The 15,347-nt window shown below is 37.9% G+C and overlaps 1 protein-coding gene across 6 annotated transcripts in view; it reads left to right on the forward strand.

Moving 5' to 3' along the window:
• Positions 1-15,347, forward strand: part of TBC1D19 (TBC1 domain family member 19) — a 98,610-nt gene that overhangs the window by 27,352 nt on the left and 55,911 nt on the right. For all 6 annotated transcript variants that reach the window (XR_004000584.1, XR_004000586.1, XR_004000585.1 and 3 more), the window contains 6 exons: positions 6,921-6,995; positions 8,312-8,375; positions 9,406-9,452; positions 11,142-11,252; positions 13,914-13,986; positions 14,873-14,911. Coding sequence is in view for 3 of the 6 variants with exons in the window: in XM_030564019.1 (XP_030419879.1) it covers positions 6,921-6,995; positions 8,312-8,375; positions 9,406-9,452; positions 11,142-11,252; positions 13,914-13,986; positions 14,873-14,911 (409 nt within the window). In the remaining 3 variants the exon portion in view is untranslated. The remainder of the gene's footprint in view (positions 1-6,920; positions 6,996-8,311; positions 8,376-9,405; positions 9,453-11,141; positions 11,253-13,913; positions 13,987-14,872; positions 14,912-15,347) is intronic.

The following is a 15,347-nucleotide window of genomic DNA, read 5'->3' on the forward strand; positions in this document are numbered from 1 at the left end:
GGGGAATTCTGGACTATATTTGTGAGACTTACGATTTATATGTGTAGAATTTTTGGAATAATTTAACCTCACAAGATGTATATACAAATTCAGAAGAACTATTTGGATGATTTTTATGGACTCTGTAAGGGAAACTGAGGCTGGTACACTTGTTGTACTGCTAACTGCCAAAGGAGGGTTCTTCAGGAAGGTAGCAATTTATGACAAAGCCCTATGAACTCTAGTCCTCTTAGGGGAAAGTGTTACTGGGTGGTGACAGTAACCAAATAGAACCAACTACAAATCATGGAATCAGCAATACACATGCTACTCATCATTGCTTTTTCATATACATATATATTTTTTACTGCATCCCATCCACTACCTCTCATTGTTATGTGATTCATTTAGGGCCCCGTCCTGCAATGTGGGGAGTATCTTCAGGGTTGATTCAAAGACTACAGATGTCAATGGGAATCTTTTCATTGACTTAAATGGGTTTTGGATCAACCCTTTTGTGAGTTGTTCAATGTCATCAGTTCCCGCTGATTTAAATAGTAGTTCAGGGCTCTGACCACTTTGCAGGATGTTTACTGTTTTGTAGGATTAGGGCCTTAATACCTAATCCTGCAAATGTTTATGCACTCATTGGGCCTATTTATGTGTGGAAAGTTAAATACAGTAATTTATTTTTGCAGAATCAGAGCTTTAAATTGTAAACCGGGGTGGGGAACCTATGGCCTGTTGGCTGGATCTGGCCTGCTACTTCATTTCATCCAGCCTGTGGCAGTCTCTGCATTGTGAGCTGGTAACCCCAAGCCTATCCCTGCAGCCCTTAGGTAGAGGGGTGATTAGGGAAGCTGTGTGCTCTGTCCCTGTCCTCAGCACTGGCTCCGCAGTTCCCATTGGCCAGGAACCATTGCCAGTGGGAGCGGTGGGATGCGGTGGCACCTCTGACCGTGGGCCAGCCTGGAGCACGGACGGAGTTGGTGCCTGTGTTTACTACTGAGAGTAACTCTTCACTCACTGACTAAAGAAAGCTAAAATGATAGCCCTAGATATTAAAGATTCTGATGCTGCACCTGCAGATCTGCATAAAAGTCAATCTGCCTTTTCTTCTTCAGAATCTCTTTGAAAAACAGAATCTGAAAGAAAAAGAAAAACAACATAATCTCTCAAAGTTGCTTAGGATTCGTAAAGGGAAATCTAACAACTTTTCCTTTGTTCCTAAAGTTGACTTTCTCTTTCTGCTGAAAGACAGTTCTAAAAGCAAAAAATAGTAACTCTTTACTAGCTAAGATTCAGGATGGAACATTAATTTTAAACAATTCTCAACATTATTTTCTCTCATCAATAGAGTGAAAGAAATATAGGAGTTGCCATACAGGCTCAGACCAGTGTTCCATCTAGTCGAATATTTAGTCTCCTACCGTGGCTAGTACTGGATGCTTCCTACTAATGGGCAATTATGAAAATAACATGTACAGGGAGTTTGAGTTGCAGCAGAGCCACTGAGAGTTGTCTGCATCCTGATGAAGACAGCACTACATTGGTGTACATTCAGTTCACATTTTAAAGATTATCTTTGCAGTCATAATTACTAGAATTTTTTTTAAATTAAAACTAAATTTTTGGAAAGATTGATGGAACTCATCTGAGATTCTTGCTGCGCTTCAACAAAATGATTTTTGAAGCCCTATCTGCTGCTTTGAAAGAGATTTTTTTAGTGGGGTAAAGTATTTTGCGTTCTATTTCTAATTACTGCGGATGGCTCCAGAACTTGCTGCTTTGACAGTGCTTGCCCATCGCTTTCCCTAACTGGTGGATGTCTGTGAGTAAATCTTCAATTCACATCTAACTGAGGCACTTACTTGGGTGTTGTCCCTAACCTGGCTCCAATCCACACACAAAACGCACCAATCCAAGTTTGGTGGTGCTTTAAAGTGGGCTAGCTGGTTCAGCTAAGGGTATAGGCTAGAGCAGTGGTTCTCAAGCAGGGGTACATAGATGTCTTCCAGGGGTACATCAGCTCATTTAGATATTTGCCTAGTCTTACAACAGGTTACATAAAAAGAACTAGTGAAGTCAGCACAAATTAAAATTTCATATAGATAATGACTTGTTTATACTGCTCTGTATACTATACACTGAAATGTAAGTACAATATTTATATTCCAATGGCTTTATTTTATAATTATATGGTAAAAATGAGAAAGTAAGCAATTTTTCAGTAATAGTGAGCTGTGACACTTCTTTGTATTTTTATGTCTGATTTTATAAGCAAGTATTTTTTAAGTGAGGTGAAACTTGGTGTATGCAAGACAAATCAGGCTCCTGAAAGGGGTACAGTTGTCTGGAAAAGACTGAGAGCCACTGAGCTAGAGCTCACATGCTGCTTTCACTCAGGCTGCAGTGAGGTTGTAGGATAAACCACTTGAGAGCTGGTAGTCCCTCCAGTGCCTTCCCACAATGTCCCGGTGCCCAGAAGGACAGACTGGTTCTCCCACAATTCACTGGGAAAGAACCATATAGCAGTTCAGCTTATGGTAGCACTAAGAACCTTGGGATATGCCCCAGAAGTCTTAGGAACACCATCTAATCTGGGTGTGTGTGGCATCAGTGAGAACACAGTAACTTGAGTATGGCTTTTCAGTGTGGCTCCTTGCACCTGAGCTAGGCTAACTCCGATGCTGAACATCTGAGTAACTCTGCAGTGAAAACATACCCTTTGTTATGACAAAATGTTCACAAAAGAGGGTTTTTTTTCTCCTCCTGATCTTTTTTCTGTCTGAGAGATTTACTTTTAATGTTCCTGTCTTTTATTCTAAGTGTGTAGTTGGAGACAAGAAAATGTCAAGAACTCAGTCGAAGCAGCTTTAAGCAGAGTTGTGATATATCCAGCGGTGTCTATAAACAACAAACATGATTGCTGTTCTCTTCTGCCTGGGGGAAGATCCTGACTTAATTAGCTAAAAAATCTATTTAAGGATAATTCATTGAGCTAAGAAGAGCACTTTTTTGCTGCTCTTGATATCCTTAATACTTTCTATAGGTCTGAAACAAAGTATGTGTGATAGGTCTCTAATGAGTACAGAAGGGCTTCCAAGGAGTGAAATTTTCATTTTTGCAGGGTGACTATTCTCTGAAACCATTTAAAAGTTCTCAGTTTCAGCTTGATCAACTAATTTAAATTACTTCTTTGAATATGCTGAAGAATTGAAATGGCAGAGCTGAAATGTAGCACTGAGACACTGAAGAGAGCTGTGGAGCATCACTATATTTCTACTCTGGTGCCAATGCACTGGTCAGACACAGTGGAGCCTCTTGGAAACAGTAATGTGTACAGAAAAGGTGATCAGTTTTCTTTCTTGTTTGCATCTGAGGAAGTGGGGTTTTTTTACCCACAAAAGCTTATGCCCAAATAAATCTGTTATTCTTCAAGGTGCCACTGGGCTCCTTGTTGTCTTTCTACTCTGTCTTCCTCCCCCTTACTTTGGAATGTTCCTGAGCCTTTTACAGACAACATATCTGATGAGCCGAACTACCTGTGGGTGTAGGAGAAAACCCGCATGGCATGTGGGTTTTGAGGAATCAATTCCAAAAGACAGGATGGGTGGTTCTGATGATCTTGGTGCAGTGTGTTTTGAGCCAGGAAAGTTTACTTAGGATTCTAAACATTCTAGTTATAATGGCTGCATTGTCACAGATAGCTGTTCTTCATTTCAGCTTTGTTGATGCTGTATCATCAATGGTTTTGAGACCTTCTTCAGAAGTAGAAATGATATTGATATTGATTTATATGTTAGTACAAACCAGACCCTTCTGCATACCGACCTGAGAAAGAAACTAATGGTGAGAAAATAAGAGCTAAGAGAAGCCATCTCCTCTTCTTTTCTCCCCAACTGCCCGTGAATTTCTGCCATTGTTAAGGCTCAGTCTGATAAGCTATTTGCCTTAGCAATCAACTCCCATAATTCCAACAGTAGAAAGTCCCACTGGTTAGTGAACGTAGTGATGAACAGACAATGTGGGTCTGTATAGCCCCCAGCTACGCAGTTTAACTCTTTAGCTCAAGCTGTAGACTCATGCTTTTTAGCTCTGGAGGTCCTTGTTCAATCTATGGTGTTGGCCAAGATGAAAGGTGAAAGTTACAACAGCACCTAGCAGATTCAGATTCCTAGAGGAGAGAAACTTGAAGGCATTGTGTAAGGACAGCCTTTGCTGCATGTGAGAGTGTCTGTGTCCTTAAGTAACACGTAGGCTTGCATAGATGTGAATTTCAGGTTTTCAGTAAGAAATGCAACAAAGCTCAAGACCTTACATCTAGTAACAAAGAATGTATGTCACCATGCATTCCGTCTTGTAAGTGTATCATGGAATGCATGCATGGATGCTGAAATGGACATAGGAATTGTGGTAGATATATACTTGAGCATGAATTCCCAGTGCAGTTCTGCAGTTTAGAGGGAAGTAGTATTACCTCTGCAGTTGACTTTAATGACATCATTACTGGAATACATTTTCTAGTTCTGGTAGCCACACTTCAAAAAGAATGTTGACAAATTGGGAATCATTCATAAAAGAGTTACAAGAATGATTTCAGTTTGGCAAAACATGTGTTAGAGTGAGAGACTTAAGAAACTCAGTCTATGTAGTTTATCCAAGAGAATGTTAAAAGGTGGCTCAATCATGGTCTATAAGTACCCACCCAGGGAAAAGATTTCTGATAGTAGATATCTCTTTAAGACAGCAGAAAAAGTCATAATGAATTCCAGTGGTTAGAAGCTGAGTCTAAACAAATTTAGACTAGAAATAAAGTGAGAATTGTTAATAGTGCTGGTAATTAATTATTGGGAACAACAACAAAAGATATGGGCTTGATGCACGAGTTCAGGGATCAGCAACATCCCTCGTCCCGCACCGCTTCCTGCAGCCGCCATTGGCCTGAGTGGCGAACCGTGGCCAGTGGGAGCCGCGTTTGGCCAAACCCGAGGATGCAGCAGGTAAACAAACTTGGCAGGCCAGGTGCCAAACATTGTCGATCCCTGCATTAGTTACTGGGTGAGGTTCTAAGTCCTGTGTTATTCCTGAGGTCAGACTAGATTATCATAATGGCTCCTTCTGTCCTTAAAGCCTATGAATTTAGTCAGTTTTGGGATTGAGGTATTTTACTGTTTAAAAACATTGTTTTCTAGTGTTTAATTTGGAGGGGTTTATTGGTGTTCATTTACATAGCTGATTCATTTCTTGTACTCATTTCTTGTACACATATACTGTTATCACTAGATTATGGATTTAAAAAACAAAAACAAAATAAAACTTTGATTTTATGTGTGTATGTTTTATCCATTTCCCCCCATCCTTCATGTGTTGCTTGTCATTTTAAATGGAAAGCAGGGCCTTTGTTTTCATGTGTGAGGACAAAAGCTAGAAATGTTATGGATGCTGCAAAATACAAATAATAAACAATAATTAAATATATTATTCAAAATGGAAATCAGACCCCAGTGAAATTAATGGGAATCTTTCCATTTACTGGAATAGGGTTTGAATCAGCTTCCAGGAGAATACAGGGATTGTTAAAATCCCTAATTTGGGTATATCCTCAGTGAAATTTTTCATATACAGTATCGCTATAACATTATCAAGATAAAACTATTTAAACAACATTTGAAATACAGTAGGGGCAAACAAGAAAGAGAATAACTAATTTGCTAATAAACTAATATAAATAAAATATAAATAAATTCAGTGTTGTCGCGGTATTACTGAACCTTATTGTCTAGATCCTCAGCTGATGTAAATGAGCACTGATCTATTGATTTCCGTGGAAGTATGCAGTTCTACACCTACTGAGGGTCTGGTCTAGTATGGAAAATTTGAAAATATGCCACATTTTTTTATAGGAATCTGATTCCTCCGAAAGCGTCTTTTTTGTTCTCTCTGTTATTAAGGTATTGCCTGCTTTTATTTTTAATCTCTCATTTGAGAACTGCTTTTATTTTTAATCTCTCATTTGAGAAAAGACTGGATTTTTTTTTTGGTAAATGTTGATAAACTGATTTCACGGTTCACACACAAACGGATTAAAAAATATTTCCATCAATAATCGAAATTTACTGATGTGCAAAGTAAGAAAAATGCTGCTAGAGAACTTGTTAGAGTTTGATTTAAGGGTGTTTATTTTGTATATTTTGGTATGTGATGTTGACAATTTATATTTTAACGGTTATAAACTTTTAACTTTTTGAATCTCAGCATCTACTGTCATTAAGGAATTATTGTTTGACCCCTGGATAATTTCCCACAATTGTGAAAATTTAAATAGATAAAACATCTTAAAAAATGCTTAAGAATAAACATAATATAATCTGCTGAAATAATATTTAAAAAAAAATCAAATTCTGCCAAACCTATCTATGCCTTACAATAATTCCAAATCCCTGGAACTGTTTAGTCTCTCTAAAAATGGGTAGCTAGTGCAATATCTTTAGAGAAGATATTTACTTACTTTCTCTCCATGTCTTAAAGGGTGGACGGGGCATTATTTTTACACAGTTCACCTCCCTGAGCATTCTTGTCCAGTATTGTGGTTAAAATGTAAAATTCATGGCTACCAATGTGAAAGGTAGCTTGGGCACTAGCCTTCCTTCCCTGAATGAGTACCTGTAAAGCAGAGGCATTTTGGAGAACATACAGTATGGTGAGCAACCTTATTTTGCTGGTGGTTTGTTACTTTTGTCGTATAAAGAAGTTTTTCATTGTATAATGAACAAATCATTCCTTTGTTCACATTTTTAAGTAATCATGTAAACTTTTGGCAGATGTCAGTGACACTAGTCATCTTTTCTTTTGAAGTTATTCATTGGCTAGGCTGTGGTATGCTTATAAATATGAGTGGGAGGAAGGAAGTTTTACATTGATTAAAATGTTTGTTACAGGGAAGCTGGGAGAAGCGAATTCTGAAGAGTCTAAATAGCATGTGCACAGAACTCAGTATCCCATTAGCACGAAAGGTAATGTGTTTATAAACTCACCTTTTTTAAGTGAATGTAGAGCTTGTGCCACCTTCACATCTTTGGAAACTGTGGTCCTGATACAGTGAAAACTTATCTTACGCAAACTTTATACATAAGTAGTTCCATTGATGTCAGGAATTGCAGGATTAAGGCCTAAAGTCTTCTGGGACAAACAGATAGCAGAGATAGTGGGAGTGTGAGAGTATTCCCACCAGTGTGCTTCCATTGTACTCTGGAAGGACCACCTTGGGAATGAAGGGTGTTGGTGAGTCTTTCTCTTGCTGTTGCAATTGTTGGCCTCTGCTGGGAATACTGTATTGGGAAGCAGCAAAGAGTCCTGTGGCACCTTATAGACTAACAGACGTTTTGGAGCATGAACTTTAGTGGGTGAATACCCACTTTGTCGTTGCATCCGACGAAGTGGGTATTCACCCACGAAAGCTCATGCTCCAAAATGTCTGTTAGTCTATAAGGTGCCACAGGACTCTTTGCTGCTTTTACAGATCCAGACTAACATGGCTACCCCTCTGTATTGGGGAGCCAATTGATGGTTGGTTTGTTTTTTTGTACGATATGGACAGTAGTACACACAGACAGGATTGAGACCACTGACTAACTTCAAATCAGACACTGAACAACCAATAACTACATTGACATTCTTTCTTTGCTGATTGGGGCCGGAGTTGAACTTGTGACCTTGGAGTGAAAGGCTCAGAATTCCACTATCATCACTTCCCTTTGTCATCCATTCCTCACTGACATCTTTATGTTTCAAATCTCTGTAAATTAATAAACAGAGCAGAATTGGCCAGTATGTATTATAGGGCAAATCTTCTCTGTCCCTCTCCCCTAAAGCCTGGTAGCTGGCAGAACTGCTGTGGTTTATTGTACAAGGCAGAGGACAAAGCTGTGGGGAGGAACAGAGAAAGAAATGCAGAGGATCTACACTCCTTTTGTGCAACTGAGCTATACTCCTTAGGGTTTCTGGCACCGTGAAGAGGGAATTTGGTGGCAGCACATGGGTGGTGCAGGGTGAATCCTCAGATACATGGAACTGCCAACCAAACACAGCAAAGGGTTCAATAGCAGATACAGTGTTTTCAGAACTACCCCCTGGCATGAGGAGGGAGATTCCAATCCTTACTTGGATTTGGTGCAGTAGAGAGAATATGGCCTAAGGCTAATGCTAACTTATAAAGTCTAGTGCATGCTATTTTTTAAAAGACTAATTTTCATCCATACTGGAGATTAATGTAGTTTAGATTTTTAGCTGGTTAATTTAAAAAGATAATTTCTTTTCTTATGACTTACAGAGACCTATAGGAGAGCAAAAAGAACTTCTTAATAAATGGAATGAAATGGGAACTGATGAGCCAGGTATTCTGAATAAAATGTGTCTTTTTATGTAGCAGCAAAGCAAATGCATATTTATCTGCTTATTTATCAGTCAGGGATTAAAATAGTATCCATTGTAAAGGCAACTAGTTCCTGTTTTTTATTTTTTCCCTAGTTTGCAGTGCTTGGTAGCTCACAAATACCTATTCACTGTATTATTTATTTATTTGAAGAGTTACTGTTTGGATTTTTGAATCTACACCTGCAGTCTGTAGATAAATTCTCTTACATACTGATACCTAGAGAATTTGGACAGGTAGCTTAAGTTAGTAGTAGTAATGGGAGCAGTGCACTAACTGAAAGAAAAAAATTATATTGCTTACTTTTTGTGTCATTTAATTCTTAACAATTTTCTCTTACTCACATAATGTATTTTTTCAACAGCTAAAAATGAAACAGCTAATCAATATATAGGAATTACTTTCTGTACAGTTTCATAGCTAATGATCTTGTTCGGATCCACCAGGGCTTGAAGCAAGCTAGCAAACCCCAAATACATGTATTGTCTTTCACTGTGAATGAAACTGGATAATGACTTTCATGGTCTGAACTGCAGTTTCATGACACGTTAATGTATAGATGTACTGCCCGGGGGGAGAAGAAAATAAAGTGATGGTATATTTTTACTTCACATTGGCTTTGAAGCTGATTATGCTTCTATAATTTAAGAACATTCAAAGTATATCCTTTGTGCTTTAATTTTACTCTGAAGTTGGCTGAATAACTGGGATGTGTTTTATATTGCACCAGTTTGTCCTTTTGTAATTCAGTGATCATTAAATAGCAATTTTATGAAATGTCATGCACAGCAACCATCATCAGGTATCAACTAGTGATTGTTTTATATGCTGATGTGAACTTTTTAAATATAACTGTTCATAAAATCTCATTGTCATGATGTATTATAGGGACAGTTACATTGTGTCAGAATTGGAAAAAACTTCATATGTATTGCCAATCTTTATAAAATTTTAATTTAAATAAAGCATTCTTTAAATCCTGTTAATTTCAGATCTAACTCTCTTCCGACCTGTTTATGCACCTAAAGATTTTCTTGAGGTAAGCATTAGTGAAGTAACCAACCAGTCATTGAGTTACATCCTTTATAGTTAGCTATTTAAAGTGGGACCTGTGCATGGTAAGTCTTCAACAGATGGATAGGAAATAGAAATTAATTTTCTTCTAAATAAGGTAAACTGAATCAACACACAAATGATTGTCCATTAAATAATCTGTTACAAAGCTGCTTTAAAGAATTGATGGTACATATATATCTTTTTCTAAATCTATAAGAAATTATCATATCTAATGGATTGATAAGATTAACTTTTAACTGCCAGTGAATTACATTTAACCTCATACTGGTCATTGAAAACTTTCTTAAAACTTGAAACTGTTTCAATTCCTGTTAAGCAAAGGAGTTTCTTATGTAGAAAAACGTTAGCTCAAAATGTTTAACTTGGCTTACTAATCAAGACTTTGAGGCAATAGGAAGTCATGCACTTCAGATAGATTCAGGTGACCCTGAAATAGGGTGTATATTACTTTAGTGCTCTTTGCCTGAGAATTTAAGCTTGTATTAAAATAAATAAATTTCTAACCCTTTTCTATTGTGAAGTGGCCTTTCGAATGTGAACACAGTGTCTGTTGCTTTGACAACCTAGCCTTATGGATGCATGGATGGGGAATCATTCTGAATTGCACTTATTGTGGAGGAGAGATTGCTGGTTCATCCTTTGAAAAAAAATCCTTTTTATTGTGCCTATAATGGAAAGCCTCAAATTCTCTGAAACATTACACAAAGAATCCTGTGGGACTGACTCCTGCTTGCTTTATTAACATGAACAGTTACATTGCTTTGTTACTAATTTCCAGTTGCAGATTGGGGTGTAATATTATTTGAAGTAGGTTCACTGTGGTAAATAATAGTGTCATGTGAAGATGAATTTTTGGACTATCTACACAGATTATTCAACTCATTTATAAAACTGAAAGCAATACAGAACCAAAGATGGAAGATGAGGAGTCTCCTGATAGCTGGAAAAACTTGAGGCTTTTGTTTGTGACCAAAGCAAAAAGTTGAAAAATAAAACTAGCTCACTGCGAAGGCCAGAATTGCTCAGTTTTACTTGTTTTTTTCATAATTCATAATACTGAAGGCTGTAATTAAAATTATGTCCAGAGTCTGTTGCACAATAGAGATCGCTGGTAACTTGTTCATAATGACAATATGTAGAATGCTATTGCTTATGAAAATACAATAAAAAAATTAATGACTGTATAATACTCTGTCAGCTGTTGATGAAACAAATTTGTCTAGAACCTTAGATAATGTAGGTAGGGAGCAAGAAATAAGTGAGTCTGTTAATTTACAAAATTAAATTTAAAATGCAAACACAGCAATATGAATCATAATCAGCAAATGTAGTATTTAAAATGATTTAATGTAAATTTAAAGGAATGTCTTTTGCAGTGGTGTGAGATGTAGCATGATTTTTCAGTGCCTCAATTTTGATTTTCAGAGTGGGAGTTAAGCACTTTCTCAAAATCAGACCCTTTTATGGATTTTGAAGTTGGCTGCCCAAAAATGTAGGCCTTCACCTGGGAGTTGCAGTGCTGCAGGAAATAGCACTACGTTTGTGTCTAAGCACAATTTGTGACACTGATACTGTTGGTGCCACAATCTCATGTTGTAAGTTTAGGTGTATATACACAGAGAATGACCAGATTGTATTCTTTTTTTAAAAGGTACTGATGAATCTTCGCAACCCAAATTATGAAAATGGGGATCAGCCTAGTTTCAGAAATCATCTGGGTCTAATTCAGGTTCCTCTAAAAGTTAAAGACATCCCTGAACTGGTAAGTATAGTTGTATTTGTTCTTATGGTCTATTAAAAAAAGTCTCTGTTTGGAGGAGAAAAAAAGAAAAGTTTCTCTGAGAATTATTTTGGCTGACTAATCTATAATATACTAGACAATAAAAAGGAATCTTAATTAGTTAATAGGTTTGTTTTAAAAAGAAGTGAATAAGGATGTACCATAGGTCAGTAAAATGTAATGTGGAAAAGATTTATTAAAAGAACTTCTTAATGAAAAAGAAATACAGAACTGAAAAAGGGATGTTTCCTCCTACCCCAGTTAGTTAGTGGTTGATTTGCACCTTGAAACACGGCAGTATATTTTCTTTATATAATTTTCCTACCTAATGTAACTGAATGTTTATATTATCTGTTAAACGACTACTCCTTTCCTGATCCTCTCTACACTTTTACCCTCAGTTACACCTTGTGGCAATGAGTTCCACACCAGGTGGCCAAAAATCAGTGATCTTCTTTTTTAAATTAAAAAAAATCAGATTTTTTTTATTTACATCTAAATTTAAATATAGGTTAATTTAAAAAAGCCTATTTAAAATTTAATTTTCAATTGACAATCTATGTTAAGGCCTAAATTACTTATATCTATCAAATAATTTAATTTAAATACACAAATAATATTAAATAGTACATGTGTGAGAGGAGGATGAGATCTTCTAGTTCTAAAATCTTGAAGGACCTGCTGACCAGGAACAACAATTAGTTCAATTCCAATACAATTATTGCTTCCTTTTGTTTAATAAATGTATGTTTGTTTGAAATGCAAAACATCTTTTGATGAGAAAAAAGTTTATGTATCCAGCATGTCAGATAGTTTTATTTAATAAAAGAAACGAAAATGCTGCTTCTGTATATTTTTAATTGATTTGAATTTCCAGTCCTATAGAGCTTGATACAAGACACAAAGAAAAAATTAATCATCTAGTAAAAAGTTAAACTGCTTAAATCAATTGCTTTAATAAATGTGTATAGGTGTAGTGAGTCTCCTGCTTAGCAAAAAGAAGCCACAAATTTAGTATAAAGTTGTTATATTTAGTTGTGCTTTAATGGTTACCAACTGAGGATTAAGCCGCTAATTTTTCCCCGTAGGTGCTCCAGCCCTGCAGCACCCACAGAGTTGGTGCCTATGTTACTGTGACCAGACATAGTCAGTTTGTGCAGGAGAACTCTCTGCTAGCATTCAGCTAGTGGAAGTGGCTCTGACACCAACTATACAGGCCATTCCCTGAAGGGCTGGCTCCAGGTTTTTTGCCCCCCGAAGCGAAAAAAAAAAAAGGGGGGGGGGGCGGAGTGCCACTGCCAAAGCAAAAAAACCCAAACTAACCAGAGTGCCACCGCCAAAGCAAAAACCAGGGTGCTGCCCCTAGAGGGCCGGAATGCCTCCCCTTGAAAAGTGCTGCCCCAAGCACATGCTTGGAATGCTGGTGCCTAGAGCTGGCCCTAATTCCCTGTTTCTTCCCGCCATCCCCATGGGGAAGGATTAGGGTTGCCAACTTTCTGATTGCAGAAAACCAAACACCCATGTCCAGCCCCTTCTCTGAGGCCCCACCCTACCCTGCCCCTTATCCAAGGCCCTGCCCTCCACTCACTCCAACTCCCCTCCCTCCGTCGCTCACCCTTGGTCACTTGCTCATTTTCACTAGGCTGGGACAGAGGTTTAGGGTGTGGGAGGGAAGGGCAGGCTCTGTCTGGGAGTGCAGGCTCTGGTATGGGGCTGGAGCTGAGGGGCTTGGGGTACAGGAGGGGGCTTTGGGCTGGGGCTTCAGGATTTGGAGTGCAGGAGTGGGTGCAGGGTACAAGATCTGGGAGGGAGTTTGGGTGCAGAAGGGGGCTCGGGGCTGGGATGAGGTTGGGGGTGTGGGTGGGGATGTGTGGTGTGGACTCCAGGAGGGGGAATCAGGGCTGATGCAAGGGGTTGGGGTGTGGGAGAGGGCTCGGGGGGTGCTTACCTCAAGTGGCTCCCGGCCAGTGGGAGCTGCAGAGCTGATGCTCAGGGCGGGGACTGTGCACAGAGCCTCCCTGGCCGCCCCTGTGCCTAGGGGGCTGCAGGGACATGCCAACTGCTTCCGGGAGCTACACAGAGCTTGCCTTAACCCTGCTGCACTGCCGACTGGACTTTTAACAGTGCTGACCCGAATCGCCAGGGTCTTTTTATGCCGGGCGTCCCAATTGAAAACTGGATGCCTGGCAACCCTAGGAAGGATAGCGTGTGTCAGGTGCATTCTGGGGACAGGATATAGGCCAGACAGGGAAGAAAGGGGATGTGGTTGGTCAGTTCTGTGCTGCACCTGATTCTTCACACACACACAAGGTTTTTGAGTCCCAGAGCAGTGCACCAGTGAATCAAGGAGTCATAATTGGCTCCCTGCAGCTTCTGTCTATTTTGTCCAAGTTAAGCTCACATGTAGGTGAGAATCAGTGCCTGTAAGTCAAACTGTTTTTCTGTCTTAGAATAAGACTAAGAATCAGTACAAGATTTTTCTTTCTCTTTTAAAATAATTTGTATGTGTATAAAATTTTAAGATATAAAGACACATTTCTTTCAAGGCTTGTTAAATAAAACCTAAACTTTTAAAGAAGGAATCTCTTTCTGCTAGCTTTTAATAATGTGCTTTTAATTCCCTATTTGTATTTTTTTTTTCAGAAAGACTATTTCAGTGAGCTAGGCTTGAATACAGGACAGCTGGGTATTGATGATTCTACAGAAGTGCCTCCAGGTTAGTGTGTGCTGTGCTTTAATAGTTTAATTAGAACAGTAATGATTAAAGTATATGTTTTCATGGAATACTGTGTAATTGGAAATAAACTTATATAATTTTTCCATAATATTCATAAGTATTTGTCCTACAGCTGTAACTCGAATGATTCTCATATAAATAAAGTGGAACATATTTGAACTGATAATGGATAACATTGCAAATGTGAAAGGCTTGATTTGAAAGATGTGGAGTGCTTGCAATTCCTGTTAATTTCAGATGGAGCGACAGGTGTTTAAACCCTTTTCAGGATCGGGCCTGTTTCTCAGAAATTATTATTATTATTTTTTTGAAAGTCTCAACAAGTTTTAAATCAAAATAACTTTGACTAACATAGTTGTGCAGCTGTGATGCCACAGGATTATTGGGAAAATATAGAGGCACCTTTTTGATGTCCATGCTCTAGAAAATATTACAGAAAAAAATGTCTGTTAATACTCTGTGGTTTAAATAATACATAGTGGTGTTTTATTTCTTGTATACACACTATTATTTTTGTAGAAAAATCTCTAGGGTCTCAAAGAATGGAAAACTATAGGGTATAGAGAGACTTTTCAAGTGAAAAATATTCCGTTTAAAGGTGTTGTGTACTTTTTTGTATTTCTATCCTTGAGTCTAAACTATAGAAGAATATTGCTGCTGAAGCTGTTTTAATTATAGTAACATTAACTGTAAAAAAAGGAGTTAAATATGTATATTAACCTGCAGACATGTATGTTTTGCAGGCATCAAAATAATCTTCTGTTAGTCAAAAATACAAAATGTTGCCACACTAATAGCTGAAGTATTTTTGTCAATTCTTTCTTCTTTATTTTTGTGTTTTATTCATACTTCATTTTTTTTTTAGAACTCTTTGAAAATGAACATATACGTGTTGGGCAAACAGGTAAGGATTTGATTTCAGTTGTAATAAACTGTGAGGAATTAAGAATATCCTAAATAAGCGTATTCTTCAAATACTGATTCCTGAGAATTTTAGTATTTCAGCCATGGTAACACAAAGCCCAGTGGATAATGCCATGGATGTTCATATAAAAGTAGAAAACCTAGCATTTTACATCTACCATTAGGTGCCAGATAAATAACTCTGCAGCTGGTTCGCTAAAAGCAAAATAGCAAGCATAGACACACACCTTTATGGCAATAGCTTAACCCATGCGACTTCTGAATTTCATTTTAAAATCAAGAGAGCTTGTTCTTCCATCTGTGCACACACAATTCTCATTAGTGTTAATGGGATTTATGCTCATGCATCAGATGAGAATATAACCCTAATTCTTTTTTATGGTTATTCATAATTGCAGAACCTGATAAATACTGCA

Source organism: Gopherus evgoodei, chromosome 5 (genome assembly GCF_007399415.2).
Source record: "Gopherus evgoodei ecotype Sinaloan lineage chromosome 5, rGopEvg1_v1.p, whole genome shotgun sequence".
In the NCBI taxonomy this organism is placed as follows: Eukaryota; Metazoa; Chordata; order Testudines; family Testudinidae; genus Gopherus; species Gopherus evgoodei.